Below are 16,187 nucleotides of genomic sequence, written 5' to 3'. Positions count from 1 at the left end.
GGTTTACTGAAATATAAAAGGACCACTTGGTTACTTGCAGCCTCAGGATCTGGTAGTTTCTTTCCATCTTTATTGGGACTATTCCCTCTAAGGCCAGTGTATTTGATATATATGTTATTAGGCTACCCTTAGATCTTCCCGAACTAGATGCTATAGCCGCCGAAAAATATGTCTTATAACCTACTAGATGAATTGGGGATTTGAGCCAGGTTTCTTGGATTCAGATTATGTTATATTTCCTTGCTAAGTCAAACCATTTCTCGTCCTGAAATTTTGAGAAGAGTCCTGCTATATTCCAAAAAATAATGTGGAGTTGCAAAACAGACAATATGGGCAGTTCGCCCATAATGTGCAAGGATGAATCATCATTTATTTGGTAGTTTATTTGAGTTGTGTTTACGACGCCATTATCTAATTTTATTGCGTCATCCTTATCCAGTGGGCCAATGATATTATGGTCTGGAGATTTAAATAAATTACCTACAGTTAGCATTGAAGGTTCCTCAAAACTCACTATATTATTTCCTCGTGGCACTTCTCCCTACGTGATGTCTTCTAGATTCAGTCAGTCGTTGTTATCTAGCCCTGAGTGAGCACTCATAACGCACAAGACAATCCAGGAGGGAAGGAGCGCGACTATGAGACATAGAACAGCAGGAGTAAAGGAGCATTCCTAGTGGGGAGAACATCCTAGGAGGCGAGGAGCACCTCAAAGGGACAAAATGGCTCAGGAGGTTTAGGGCAGCCTAAACACACCATGCACCCCAGGAGGTGAGGATTACCTTGAGGTACGGAGGAGTCCAAGAGGCAGCGCTCATTATGAGATGTAGAGACAACTGAAGAAGGTAAGAGTGCACGAGAACAAAGGAGGACTTTCAGAAGTTAACAGCAGTCCTGAGGGTGTGAAACACACCTAGAACCACGTGCTGCATATCCCTGAAGGTGCAGAGCACTCCTGGAAGTATGGAACCCACACAGAATGGAGAATCACTCTCTGCATTACATAGCAAACAAGCCAACCGCCAAAAGAAAGACCTAGTGGACCCACCAACATGAACCCCTAGAAGCACCCAGTACTAATTGAGTGTGGACCACACCAAGTGGTAAGGACCAAAAAAGCACCCTTTGAGTAGAGATAATCCCTACATGTACAGGAGACCTTAGACGTACACAGAAAATAAAGTGGCATCCTAAGAGGTGCACATAGCGCACCCACTGAAGTGGCGAACCCAGGAGGTCAAAAGCACCACTGATGCACAAAGCACGCATGCATGTGAGTAACACACTGATACAAGGAGTTTCATTCGGAGCACCCTTGGAGGGGGAATAACCCCTGTAGGGACATATCTGAGGCACCCTTTGAAGTACAGGACACCACAGGAGTAGAGGGCAGCCATAGCGACCCAGGGCACCCTGAACGTATGCGGCACCTTTGGGGATGTAGTGAACTCCCAGGCGTACTAGGCACAGATGGAGGAGAGGATCATCCTGAGAGTGGAGGCTGATCCTAAGAGTTGAGTAGCACCTCCAGTGGTTCAGAACTGTGACTGGTGAGCAGACTCTGGCTCTGGCAAAAAGTGCCTTGAAAACAGCAGTCAGTAATGAGACTGAGCTAGGAGTGACTGAATTTCTGTGTTGTGGCTGCTTTAAGCTGTTGCTGGCTAATCTGCAATCCTAAAATGCTTTACTTGTTCGCTTTTACCCCAAATTAATATGTGAACATAACCACCTCCGGATTGCTGTTTTGTCCCTTTCTTTTTTCACCGCGAGTGTCCTGCAGCTGAATTTATCCACAAAGTAAGCAAGAAAATGTAAAAAACACCGGTTTTAGTTTGTGCTGATGGTGGAAAGGGCAGGGTGTGGGTGGCCCGCTCTGCATATTTCAGAGAAGGCTCCCCCTCAGACTTCCGTGCGCCACTGCTGTGCAGTTTTGCAGCAGTTATACTGCCGATATTTTATTTCATTTGGGAACGTGGTTTGAGCTGAAACAATACTGAGCAGAATATATTAGAATTTGAGTGCACCGGTGATGACCCGCCTCCTTCTCTTGTCAGTTAGTGAGAAATTGAAGAATGCAGTGGGAGTTGCATACCAATGGAGACCCTTGCCTGGTAAGCCTTCATAATGTCACTTGTCACTAGTAATAAAGTATTATAGGTGACAGGTGACTGTTTCTTATTAAAAGCGAGTTCTGATATCATAATTTAGTTATAATAAGAACATGTGCTCTCCTCTCCCATGTATAAACAAATAAGGTGTGAGTATATGTAGAGCATCTCCTTGCCATAGAAAAAGGTGTAAAGGGTCCACGATCTTCCAGCCAGCTGAACACCAACGAAAGTTAAAATACCACATCAGTCTGTTAGGTGAATCCACAGGTTCTTATGGCAGTGCTAAACCTCAGCTGATCGATAACGAGGGGGATCTTTTAAGGGCGCTAAAGAACAGCAGAGGAGAACACAGGTTGGGCTACCCCAGAAATACGTTTCATCTCATACTTGTTTTCAGGTTGACCAGAATCATTCCCCATCCCTGTCATCCATACCTCTGGTCGTCGGTGAGCTGCCGATGGCGAACAAACACGTTCACAATCTGGGGCCGCGGGCTCAAGCAGTAATGCTGGCATGTCTGCTGCAGCCTCAGGATCAGTGAGAGGACATCATACTCCTAAAGAAGTTAGGGAGAAATACAGACGCATAGCTATGTCAGGTACTGTAATGAACCTCAGACATGTACAGTACAACTTTCCGCACGTAAATGTACATTTTAGACACAAAGTTGTTGCCATTAGTAGTCATCACTTTGACCTTTCTTTCTGTATTTATTCATACTTATTTTTATCCTTTCTTTATTTCTCTTTCCTCACATTTATTTTTTGAGTTAAATATAGCTGGAACTAAACTTTTTTCACGTTAATTTAAAAGTAAGTCATATAAAGTTCATCACTACATTTTGTTATGCAGTTTTGAGTAATGCCCCTTGTGATATTGAAAGTGTAAACATTACACTTAAACTCGAAGATAGCTGAGCACTGCAAATGTTAGTGTTCATGTCAAAGCTTCGGGTTAAGAAACTCTAGAACTCAAAGTATTCTATAACAGGGTGCGCTTCCTCAGAGTGGGAGCCAGTATGGTAAGCATAAGGCATCCACTTCCTCAGGGTGAGGAGGAGCATTTAAATTATTCATGTGCAGTACTGTTATTAATCCATACGGTTCACATAAGATCACACGGAGGCACATGTGCATTTCTTAATCAAAAGATGACTATCTTCCTTCTTTAAAGACAGACAATCATTTATTTTGCTCGACGCAGATGGGATATTGTACAGAGAATGGCTTGGAATGTTTGCTGTGATATATATGTATATATATTCGAAGGCATGTTCTCATTCCTCTCACTTGCAATGCTATCATATTTGGCACCACTGTCTTAGATTGCTCAGGACCAACATGGGGTTGCTCAGGACCCACATATTTTCAGAATCTATAAATGACCACCAGACTCACGGGGATACGGCGGTCTTCCGACCACCTTATTACAACTAGGGCGGTCGGACCACCATTGCACCGCCGCGACCGCCAGGGATCAGAGATCCTTGACAGTGCCACGGCGGTTTTGAGGCCTGCAATATGCTTGGCGGGACCTCCACAGTTTTCATGGCGATTCCTACTCCATGAAAACAGCGGCAGAGAGGAAACAAAGGAGGCCCTACAGGGTAAAAACTACCTGCAACTTTTTCCATAACCTAGGGTGTGCCTTGATGGGATGGATTTGTGTATGGTCATCTGATAGTATAAGAGGGCCCAGGGCACAGGTGGCTGAATGCGGCTTTTAGTTGGGCTGCACTTGCCCTAAAGGAGGGGCTTGGGCAGGGCACACTGTTTATGACAGGCATGTTGAGAGCTAACTGCATGATTAACTGTAGTAGTTGACCAGACCCACCACAAACCTGACTGAGTTGATCGGTATTCCCCAGTGCTCTTCTTCACATATGGGATGGCAGCCAGACACAGAACAGAGGAAACTTGGAATGTGAATGGGCTTGCTGCTTTCCCACAAAGATATAGAGTCTCCTCCTACTTAAAAAGAGAAAGAATCCAAGCTGAATTGCTTCAGGAGAACCACTTTTTACGAGCCGATGCACTACACTTGGGTAAAAAAATGGAGGGAGCAGGTATACGCCGCAAGTTATTCAAACTACTCGAGAGGGTCCCTAACATGGATTGCAACAGGGTCCCCATTCAGCTCCAGGATGAAAAAAAAGGACCTACAGGGGAAATGTGTTATTATAGTGTGAATTCTAGAGGGAGTGGAGGCATATCTGATTAATCCAAATGCAGACGTAAAACTGTTCTTTCCCGCTATAATGTAGGCCCGGGCGGTGAACTCCGCTCCGTTCACAAAGTTTTTTGAGTTTTCTGCACTCTGCAAAGTGTAGAAAAATGAGTTTTTTCTCCGCTCGCATTCGCCAATAGTAAGTTGCCGAGCACGAGCTGCCGCTCATGTAGAATTTCTACCCAAGTGGCAGAAGATCAGCTCGAATGACAGTTCACGCAGCACTCTGCGGCATGCGGAACTCCGCAGAGTTTTTTTGTCACTTCACGGAGTTCTGCTTCGTGGAACTTCGCGAACTCAACCAAGGCCTAGTATAATGAAAGCTGCCTGTTTCTACCTAGGAATTGGTATTGTTAAGGAAGGAAACCATAACTGTCTGATAGACTGGCAGGTTGATAAGCACCCACTCCAAGATGGGTCTAAAGCCGAGTTTGGAGGTGGTAATTGTAAATGAGATGACAGAGTTAGATTCAATTGATATTTGGTGGCATCAACACCCAATGGATAAGGTATACTCCTATTCTTCCCATGCAAATGGCTCTCATAGCAGAATACAATATGAACGAGGCAGAAGAGATGACTTGGAACTGTCTGGAAATGTGAATTTCTCAAACAGCTAGTTGTCTGATCATTCCTCACTGCTCTTCGTGATTACCATTCTCTAATTCAACCCTAATATACCCTTATGGAGTTTAAAATTAGAAGTTCTGATGGTTCAGATCTTCCAAGAGAATATGCAAGACTTAACTAAAGAGTTTTTTCAGGATAATCCTTGCTCATCAAACAACAGGGCTATGGATGGGGAGGCATATAAAGTAGCTTTAAGCGAGGAGTGCATTTTAGGGTAAGGGGCCAATTGGAAGACAGGCTTGTGGATACAGAATTAACACTGGCAGATTTGAAAAAATAGGCTGCACTGACCCGAAGGTTTTCCAACAAAATACTATACAGCAAGCGACAAATGGAGGATTCTTGGAAGCAATTGAACAGATATACATACACACAAAATCACCGTAGATTATTCAGAGAGGGTGACAAGTCCAGCAGACTCCTAGCCATGCTGTTTAAGCGCAAGAGACCCCACATATATTAGCACTGCAACAAGACAATGGTAAAGTAGTTACGGGACGGGATTGCATCAATGATCTTTGTAGGGAGTTTATAGGAGGGCAACAAATGAGACTAAAAGCAGGCAGTTACGAGAAAATACAAAGTTATATGGGTGGGGTGGGGCTTCCGCAACTTACAGAAGGGCAGATAGAAAGAAAGGATGCACCAATACCGCTCATTAACTGAACAAGGCGTTGGAAAAGATGGTAAAGGACTTACTCATGGGATCAGGTGGTATTCCTGCTGACTTTTTACCAAGAGTTTGCAGGTCTAAGTTGCTGGGTGTCTTTGAGGGGGAAAAGCAGGTAGGCTAGCTGTCCCCCAATCAGAAGCAAGCACTGATAGCCTTGGTGCTCCAAGAGGGAAAGGATCATACTCATATGTCAGGCTACAGGTCCATCTTGTTGTCTCAAAACAGATGCTAAGGTGCTAATTAAAACATTAGCCAATAGACTACTCTTGGTTGTGGGATCCCTAGTGAATGATGACCAGACTCGATTTATTCTTGGTAGGAGCATGATGTTTAATATAATAAGATTAACACATATTATGCATGCCATGGTGAGGGGGAGGGGGGGGGGGGGAATAACAGTGTGCATGGGCAACACTGAACCTGGAACGAGCTTTTGATACGTTGAGCTGAAGTAATATATGGGTGGTTTTCGAAACTATGGAATGAGGCCCTAATTTCATACAGTGGGTAAAATACTATATGTGAACCTGACGACCCTCTGACTGATGGAGATTGCAGTGAGGAACTATACAGGGGTGCCTGATGTTCCCTATGCTCCTTGTCCTGGCAGTAGAACCACTCGCCTGTAGACTGTGATAGTATCTGCAACGTTGTGGCATCACGGTGGGATACAGGCTACACACCATGTCTTTATAAGCCGGTGACGCACTAATGTACCTGTTAGATCAGGCCTGGTTGGTCCCGCTTTTGTTATTGGAGCTGAAGGGGTTTGTAGGTCTCTTGGATTGAAAACAACCCAGAGTAAGTTCAAGCTTTTCCCTTTAAGCGATCGGAGTGTGGCGGGGTGATTGGATAATTTACCTGTGGATATGGGCCTGGACTGGGTGCCGGGGGAGGTGACGGCGGGGGTGGGAGTTGGATATCTAGGAATATGAGTCTCACGGGACCCGGGACACCAATTTGCCTGTAATGTGGGGAGAGTAATGGCATACTTACAAAACATGGTGGCATTCTAGAGAAGCTCTTCCGCATTCAACAATGCAACTGTGAAGGTAGAACGCCGGACTCGCGGCTGGGCGCATAACAAGGTCCAGGGACATACGGACTGATTATTGGGACACGTAAACACGATTTCAGTTGACCCTCTCGCCTACATTGGAGCATTTATTAATAAAACTGACGAGTGGATCTTACCGATCATTTGTATTCTGCCCACGCGCCTCTAGATACGGCTACCTTTTGATTAACACGGACTTTGTATAGATACATGGGAAGATTAGCTACAACTATTGAACGCACCAGATACCCTTACCGGGTTGGAAGTATCACCGGTCAGGTGGAATTACATTATACGCCATCATTTCAAGAAAGCCCTGAAGAGTCAGAGCAATCTGTACTCTGACGAAACACGTGTCGGCTGGCGTAAGGTCTTTTGGGCAATAAACGACAACAATTGCTCAAACAGAAGAAGTGAAATATTATTTTCTAGGACTAAACCTAATTGATGTCTGTTCAAAATACGATTGTACCTGAATTGATATGTTGTGTGCATAGGAAACTGTTTTGCATATAGTCTAGGTGTTGTTCACGACACCTTGTAAAGGGTTCATAGGGTTTCCCTTTTCTTGTGGCACCACTGTTAACGTTGTCTCTAACCTAACAAGTTGTCAGAAACTTATGTAGAGCGCAAGCAGTCCCTGTCTATATAAAACCCATTGTCTTTGATAATAATCTAGAGAAGCCTGCACGTCTCTATCATGGGGAGAATAGCATTGGGCAAAATTGTGTTACTGCCGCAATGCTTATACATTTTACAAAACACAATGTGCACTATACCTAGTACCACACTCCGGAAGTTGGATGGTCTTCTTTGTGAAATGGGCTGGTAAAAAAAGTAGCATGAAGATGGCCACACTTAAACGTCCATGGACAAAGAGGGACCTGGCGTTGACAGACTTATTTTTACATGATGAAACAGACCAGCTGCAACATGCAACTCATTGGTGTGTAGACAGCCTACATTTGGAGGAAAAATCTCTAGTTCTGCAAACATGTGCTACCCACACTCTGCCAGAACTCCTTATGTTGGGAAAAGGAGCAACAGAAGATCTACCTTACCTGGTCCGGCAGATGGGAGAGGTGTGGTATAGGGTTTTTGTAGGTGTCCTTAAGAGAAAATCGTTTGTGATGGACATCCCGCTGTGGGACCTACGCCTGTTTAAAAATATTATGAAGGAAATGTCTTTTTCAGATGTTGCAGAAAGGTGGGTGTCAGGAGGTAGGAGATTTATTCCTTAGTTACAGGTTTGTATATTTCACACAGGCACAGGAGGTGTTCAAGGTGGGGCCAGGACAAAGTTTACAATATGCCTCGATAGGGTACATTGTAAGAGACATCTGTAATACGTTCCTAGAAGCCCAACCGGAACATAGTATTATGCAAAAACTTGTGGCATTGGGAGGCTGTGGGAGACTTATAACACAATTGTACGCTGCTCTAATATTGGACAGGGAGGGGACTACAGAGAAGGCCTAGGATAAATGGGTAGAGGACTGCCCAGAATCACTGACTGAATAGGGAAGGGCCTGTAAAAAGGCAGACAGTGTTTCTCCTAACGCCCGCTTGATACAATTCCACATTCCACACAGAACGTACTTAAGCCCTCAGCGGCTAGTAAGGATGTATCTAGACAGGTCATAAGCATGCAAGAGTTGTGCTCAAATGGGCCAGACTCTCTACATGAGACTGGGACCTGCTCAAAGGTTGAGCTGTTCAGGAGGGAGTTTATTTCTAGTTTATCACACATCATTGGATTGGGGTTGTCTGCTGCAGTAAAACAGTGCCTGTTGGGTACATTTCCTAGGTGTAAGCATACAATGAATACATGGATGATGGCATTAGGGGCGATATTAGCAAAAAAGCAAATAGCGATTCGTTGAACATCCCTAAGACCTCCATAGCCAGTAGGTGGGAAAAGGATGTACAAGATTGACCATTGGCTGATGAACTGTACATAACAAAGTTGTGACGAGATAAGAAAGTGTCAGAAGATTTGGCTGAATGAGCAGAAATGATGACCAGAATAGCTGACCAACAAAATAATAGACCACTTCAAGGTGGAGGATGTGATGGGGAGGGGAGAGAGTATCCATGACATTTTCAAGATATATAAGGGGCAACTGGAAAGTGCAATTGCTCATGGGTGTTGAGATGCTCGGTCAAGGCCCAAATGGAATGATGGCTGTAAAAGAGCTTGTTTAAAGGTGGGATGACTATTCATATGTATATACAGTTTTAGTTCTGCCAGTGTTGGTTAAAACATAAACAGAAGGTTATAAACAATTGTACTGGGTGCACACCACTGTGAGGAGGACGTTGCTTTAAAATGGAAAATGTCTAAACATTTTATGAAAGATATGAGTTCCTCTGTTTAGCAGATTGTAGAAGTTAGGTTGTCAATTTAGGTGTGTCTAAAAAAAGAAAGATTCCCATTGGTGGCAGAGGGATTGTGTTTGGGTGATGGTCAGGAGGCGAGTTGAGGTGGTTTATAACCACTAGAGACCTTCACAAAAAGCATGTCTGTGCTAGAGTGAAATACTGTGCATAGACCTCAGAATAATTTCTTGCCATGAAGAATGGTGAGGAGCAGTGCTTAATTGGAGCCAGTGGTTTCCAGTGCTCGGCACCGGCACTTAATTCCGGCATCAGCACTTAATTGCCGAAACCTGCACTTATGACAGCTGACACATGGTGACGCTGTTTGTGTAATTTAAAGATGAGGACAAAAACTGTTGTTTGTTAAATCAATATACATTCAAAACAACTAATACCTGCCACCCAAGCCATTCTTAAAGCTTTGGCGCCCTCAAACATTCTGAATTGTCACACTTGTAACAGTGTGATAGTTAGTAGTTGAGTAAGTACGTGCCAATGTGTGGTGCAAACTGCGGTGACCTCCTGACGAGGGCCCCAGCACTTATTGTTCTGCAAATTAGGCACTGGTGAGGAGGAATATATAGAAACCAGAAATGTAGAAACAAAAAAGTTGTGAATAACATGTATTTCTATACAAAGTGCATAAATGTGGTTAAACTGTCAACATTTACTGCTTGGGCCCTTGAATCATTATTAGCGATGACTCCAGTCCTAACCCTAATGCTACTCCATTCACCTAGCCCACAACTGCTATCCTAACTCTTATCCCTAAATAGCTATTGCCTTAACTAAATCCCTCACACTATCACTTACACTATCTCTGACTTTAACTCTAGCCCATACGCTTAATAATAGCGTAACCTTAATCCCAACACTGACAGAAACCTTAACCCTGACACTGCTGCTTTTCCTACTCTGCACACTTACCCCAATCCTAAACATAGCCCTTAACCTACATCATTCATTACACAATCCCTTACTCTTTCCCTATCGGAACTCTTACCCATGTACATACTGCATTTATTCTCAACTTTCACAACCTTTTTTATATGCAGTGTTTTTTCCAAAGACACTACTGCTTTGTGTTGTAATGTTTATTTCAGTTTTTTTACTGGGATCTGCGAGGACATGCGTAGACCTAAGAAGACTATAGGCACTTCCACAGCGACGAAACATTATTGGGCTCACCTTCCGACGCTTTTCAAAGTTAATCATTCCGTTCTGCAAATACAATAATAAGATTGATCAATCATTTTGCAAACTCTTGAAACTTTGATAGTATATGTTACTTTATTCAGCTATCAAAAATGTTTAGATATTTGAAAAATAAAAATAAACCTTCTCAATAATAGGACCTGTGTCCTGCAGCTAAAACTAAGATCAAAACAAAACATGAAACTCCATTCGAAAATGAAGAACAGGGTATAGCATAACTTTAAAAAAACATACCCTCTCAATTTTCGTGAACACTGAAGGGAGTTTAAGAGAATATAACCTGCAGCATAGGAAAGACCCACTGCAGTAGTACAGCAGGGAGACCCGCTCCTACCTAAGGACTGGAAGCAATGGATTCGCCCACACCTTGAGCCCCTGAACACTTTCCTGGACTTGCCCAAAGACTGGACAAGTAAGTGCATATCCTGCTAACCTTCTGAAAATTGAGAAATGACTTGGAGCGACCTGTTAGCAAAATGCCCACCCTCCCACTGATGCCCATTTCCGAGAAGCTGGCTGGTGCTGTGAGGGGGGCACTCTGGAAGCTGTCAGCTTCATGGTCCTCCTAAGAATCAAGGACCCAGTATCAAATTTGCATTTGGAAAGCGGACTCCTGCACAGCTCTACACCCGTCATAGGAGGTTACGGGAGAAGGAGGAGTTGGACTTTCTGAACCCAGCGGAGTCTTGTGGTGCCCTGCAGTCAAGAGTTTTAAAAACAAATCTACAGGGCCACAGACACCACTCCCGCAACCAAAAGGACAACACATACCATCTCAGGAGCTGGCTGTGCTCCACAGAGAATAATGTATAAAAAAAAGGGAGAACAAGATAAAGTTAATTAAAAAAAGCCCTGCACCCCATTGGCTTAAGAGGCATAAGAACTAGGCCACCGCATTGCTAGAAACTACACCCTGCGTTGAGTGACCACAGAGTATTGCCAAAATATGATCTGCTGTGGGTTATGGGTGCAGGGACTTTACAGAAGGTATGTCTGGTGTCCACTATGTGGGCCTAGTGCTAGCTACACGCAGACATAAGTTGTACACTGTAGGATTGGGGAAATGATGAATCGGTTAAGTGAAGTGAGGTCACAGTGTATGCCAAGGCCAAAGACCATATCCTACATCTAGGCTCACTCTGCATGAAGATAGACTGGGTACAAGGCAATGACTCAAGGATCTATAGCTGAGCATGGCCGGTGGTCACACTGCGCAACCAGTGACACTGCATATGGCCAAACCCCATACACAGTGAGTTTAGGGGTACAAGGTGTGGGTCAGGACATGGTCTCACAAATTGGAGTTGTGCACAGCTGAAGGCTGGGTGCAGTGGTTCAGGGACAGAAGGACTTTGGCAAGGCAGTGCCAGAAGCCACGCTTGGCACATTGTGGCTGCAGCCATGGACACTTGCAGAGAAGAGTGGGTTCGAGTGAACAATGATTTTACACAAAATATGACCGGAAGCCCTATGCCCCATGGCTGCTGCACAGAGGTGAAAGCAGGGGGTTCAGAGGGAAAATACTTTGCTCAAAGCATGGCATAAACCACACCCTGTGCATAGTGGTTACGGCTTGCATCTAGGTGTTGCTGCGAGAAGCCATGGGCCATATACAGTAGATTTCGGGTGGTTTGGGCATAAAGCATGACGCAGGGCTAAGCCTTCTACCCAGTGCAAACCGCACATATTGAAAAGTTAGGCTCATTGGGTTTGGATGCACGAGCCCTGGCCTGGGTGGAGGGCGAGGACTGAAGTCATTTCCTGTGATTAGTGACCACTATGCATGAATGAGGTAGTGGTTTCAGAGGCATAACAAATAAGTAAACATTGTGGTCAGAGATCGTGCCGTGCATGCAGAGGGCACAACGTATGGCAGTGCACACAATGTTCAGAGGCATTTTGACTGGGAGTAGCATTTGGCCTGCGCCCACGCCCTGCACCATTTGAGGCATACGCATCGCCAAAGGCTGACCACTGTAGTGTCCAAGCAGAAGGGATCGGTGCAGGGTGTTTACTGATGTCCAGACCCTGCTGTCATAGCTGAATGTCAATAGTAGAAGACCGCGTACAGTCGGTTCTGTAAGCCCCGTGATAGGGATAGTATTTTTAAAAGTTTCATATTCACCGACTTAACTTTGGTTAAAGTTCAGATAAGACTGTTCCTGACGCAGATGGACGACATAACAACATAAAGGCAGAGTTGTCCTACCACAACGTCTATGACATGAATCCTACATACACTTGAAATTGGCCTCCTTGAACCTCTTAGCCACCCAGCAGTTCGACATGACTTCTACCCTGGGCACCACACATCTGGAATGGAAGAGGCTCTTTACAACTTTGTTGATCAGAAGAAATATCAAGTTTTATTTGGGTTGAACAAACATCATCAGAACTTCCTCTTGGGGAATAATTGTGCTGGGCATCAAGAACATTCACACCTCAATGGGTGATCCAGAGGCATGACGTCGTTGATGTAACATGCACCAGGAGTACCTCACAACAACTCTACAAACACAATTACTCAGTTTATGAGCAGATATGTTCTGGATGCTGCTGCTGCCATCTTCCTAATTTATTGCATTTACAAACTTTCTCATGCAAGGTGCAGAGAGCAAGAGTTAGGAAAAGCCAATCAACAGCCTCAGTACATTTTGACTTCAGCCCTCCTCCATTTGCGATAACCATACTTTCCTTATCTATGCGGGAATTAAAATCTGTCCTGTAGAAACTGGAAGACAAAGGTTCAAACTAAAGTTTGCCTGCCCACACACATAAAATATCTAAATGTCAGTTACTTTCGCATCCCTGTGCACGTTGGCTGCTTTTGAGCTATGCATATATAATGCTTCCAGTCCAGTCGTTTGTTGGCGATCATTAAGGAACTGTTTGAGCAGGCATGCAGGGGGTACATAGAGGAGGTGCACATGGGCTTTTCATCTGTCTGGTTAGTACCTTAAGCATATATTTCCTGCAAAGTCCACCAAGTGACACGTTTTACACATCTTGTAAGTAGTTCAGGCTTAGTTACCCAAATAAGTAATGTATGCGGCTCTTTTATCAGACTTTGCCATTACAACATATATCTTAGTTTCACACATGGATGAATGAGAAAGCCCTCCACCTAGGGCGTAAATACTGAAATAAACAGGTTTTGCTTAATTGATATTGAGTGTGATGTCCGCATGGGTTCAGCCGGGTCTTGCTGATGGCTTAAGATGACTGCACCATGTTGCATTTGAAAATCAGTAGTTAGTTCCTTTTTCTGAGCTTGTGCAACTTTCCCAGCGCAGCACTAGTAGTGGATTTATATAGCTTATCCACTTAGCGAGTGAAGATATGTGTATGGCAAAGCACCATTTAGTGAGTTGCCGCTAGGTACATACCACCATATGTAGTAGGGATGTGAGAATTAGGTGTCTGAACTTACCTCGAGAAAATCTGGCAGGGCAGTGTCCAGCATGATGAGATCCGTCAGGAAGGTGCCAAGGTATGGCACAGTGGCTTGAAGAGGCCTCTGGAAGACAATATAGATTTGAGATTTTGCTCAGACCACATGAATGCCGCTGTAAGCTCAAACCTAACTAGATTGAAGAGTCTCAAGGATGAGGCTACCAGACTGTATTGATGTGGTATGGTGCCTACTCACAGTGTAGGGGGTTCTTGAGATGGCTAAGGGCCATGGTGAAGGGAGCTTCAGTTTTGGCTGTCTGTTGGCAACAAAGACGCTCCTGGACATGTTTGGCCATCTAAATGGAAAGATCTATGGTCATTACTGATAGCCACAGTGAAGATAGTCACCACGTGGCTTTGGGCTCAGAGTAAGTAGACATGGGTGGTAACTGCACAGAAGAGAGTCTCAAACATGGGAGTCTGTCCATATTGAGGAGCAACCTGGAAAGAGCAGGCAGACCACAGCCAGAGGGCTGTCAGACATACATTGCAGCTCGTAATAAGGAATCTCTGAGTCAAGGCAGACAGCCATGTTTTAGGAGAGCAAGATGTGAGGCTAGAAGGGCACAGTAATGTGCTCCCCAAATGGTCTGGTGTGAGGAGGTCCCCACGCTCTGGTGACGGCCCCCAGTGTTGGGAGTTCTGGGCATCACTGGAATCCTTGACAAACTGCAAATATGGATACCCTGGGCATGGCTCCTCGTGGGGGATGGGAATTCTGATCATCAGTAATTATCAGAACCTACTGCGTGAGCTGTGTTTTAGAGTAAGGTGAGTGATGGACAAGTGGGCTCCCCGTCACTCCCCTGAAGTTATTTCAATGATACACCCTTCCCAATAAACAAACACATGTTAGCTCACCCACCGTGTGCGAGAGGCAGAGTGCAAGCTCCTTCCGAGACCCTGCCACACTCTTAAATATTGCTGTCTGCCTCTGGCACAGGTCTACCACAAACTATCTGCACTGGGTGTGCTACTGGCCCATGACGTGCCTGCATCCTCACCATGTACCGGTCTTGAGCACTGGACCTCTGGCCTGGCTTTAGGTCCTCCTTGAAGCTATGCTCATTGGAGTTCACTGCAGATGCTTCCTCCTGTAGCAGAGAGCAAGGAGATGCTTTTAGTAGACACAGAGGTTTACTAGGGTGAAAGAAGGTAGAGGAAACCATGGCTGTAGGCATTACCTGGAGCAAGATCTCACGGCTGGTCAGGTGGTTGTTTTCATCCGAGAATATGTCAGAGAGCTTGTGGAAGGTAGACACGCTTTCCCTGTAAAGAGGTGAATAAAGAACCGGTTGAGTTTGTGCACACTAACACTTTTGCAACAGACCCCATGTCAAATGCTTACTAGCTGTATACAACCAAATATGCCAACCTAGTGTTTTCTATAGGTATCATTAGCTTTACAGATCTGCGCTAGGTGTTTGCTTCAAACTGTGGGACATAGACTGCACAGAATTGTGTGCTTAGCACAAAGCTGAAAAGAACAAATCGTATGTACAGTGCAGTACATTGATGGCTTATGTTGTGTGCATAGTGTCTGATTGGCGTTCAGTTTTATATGCAATACACAACGCATACCTCAGTGCTCCACAGGGAGAATGTGAAGCATCACATGTTGTTTGCTGAAGTAGACACAGAATTTGTACTATATATTGCAGCAAAGGGCGTTCTAAATGAAACAGGGAGGTTAATGGAATGGAAGAAAGGTTGCCCCTGTTCGAAAAAGCACCTGTCTTACTGTGTTCTGTGTTGCGTGATGAACTAGGTAAATAGTAAAGTCCTGCCTCAGCAATGTCTGTGGCCTGTGTTTATCATGCGAGTGCTTTATATATTATTTCATGGGTCTGTGCTTAGCAAAAGATAAGAGACGGCTCTCCTTAATGGAGAAATAATTTCCACTAATTCATTACATAGAGTTATGCTATAACACACATTGGCACAGCCAATAAGTCTGGATTTCAAGTACGGAAGCATGCAGTCGGTTGCAGTGTTGGTGGAATGGTATTTATGGTGGTATTGGAGGCAGCATTGGTAGTGCTGGTGGAGGTGGTGTAGTACTGGTTGTGGTGGTATAGGTTGCGATGGCATTGGTGGTGAAGGTGATTTTAGTGGAATTGATGAGGGAAGTACAGATGGTGGGAGCGGTTTTTGGGTGGTATCGGTGGTAGTATTGGTTCTGGTATTGACATTCGTGCTGGTGTTAGTGTGAATGTTGATGGTACTTATGGTGGTATTGGTGCAGCTGTTATTACTGGCGTTGTTGGTGTTGGTGGTGATGGTAGCTATGTTGGTGGTGTGGCATTGGTATTGGCGGTGATGGTACTGGAATTGGTGTTGGTAGTGGTGGTAAATGTGGTCTGGTGTTGGTGGTGGTGGAGGTATGATTTTGAAGCTATTAGTGGTATTGGGAGCGGTGCTGCAATTTGTGGTATTAGGGATG

General features: G+C 44.6%; 1 protein-coding gene across 4 annotated transcripts in view; it reads right to left on the bottom strand.

Annotated features, from left to right (window-relative positions):
* The window catches only part of RGL3 (ral guanine nucleotide dissociation stimulator like 3), a 448,342-nt gene that overhangs the window by 74,643 nt on the left and 357,512 nt on the right, over positions 1 to 16,187 (bottom strand). For all 4 annotated transcript variants that reach the window (XM_086962749.1, XM_086962747.1, XM_086962756.1 and 1 more), the window contains exons 9-13: positions 14,929 to 15,013; positions 14,749 to 14,838; positions 13,722 to 13,808; positions 10,265 to 10,297; positions 2,546 to 2,667 (exon numbers count right to left, since the gene is read on the bottom strand). In XM_086962749.1, the coding sequence (XP_086818875.1) occupies positions 2,546 to 2,667; positions 10,265 to 10,297; positions 13,722 to 13,808; positions 14,749 to 14,838; positions 14,929 to 15,013 (417 nt within the window). The remainder of the gene's footprint in view (positions 1 to 2,545; positions 2,668 to 10,264; positions 10,298 to 13,721; positions 13,809 to 14,748; positions 14,839 to 14,928; positions 15,014 to 16,187) is intronic.

The sequence above is a fragment of the Lissotriton vulgaris genome, chromosome 1_1 (assembly GCF_964263255.1).
Source record: "Lissotriton vulgaris chromosome 1_1, aLisVul1.2, whole genome shotgun sequence".
Lineage (NCBI taxonomy): Eukaryota > Metazoa > Chordata > Amphibia > Caudata > Salamandridae > Lissotriton > Lissotriton vulgaris.
The sequence above is the reverse complement of the archived record's forward strand: the minus strand, read 5'-3'. Positions and strand labels throughout refer to the sequence as shown.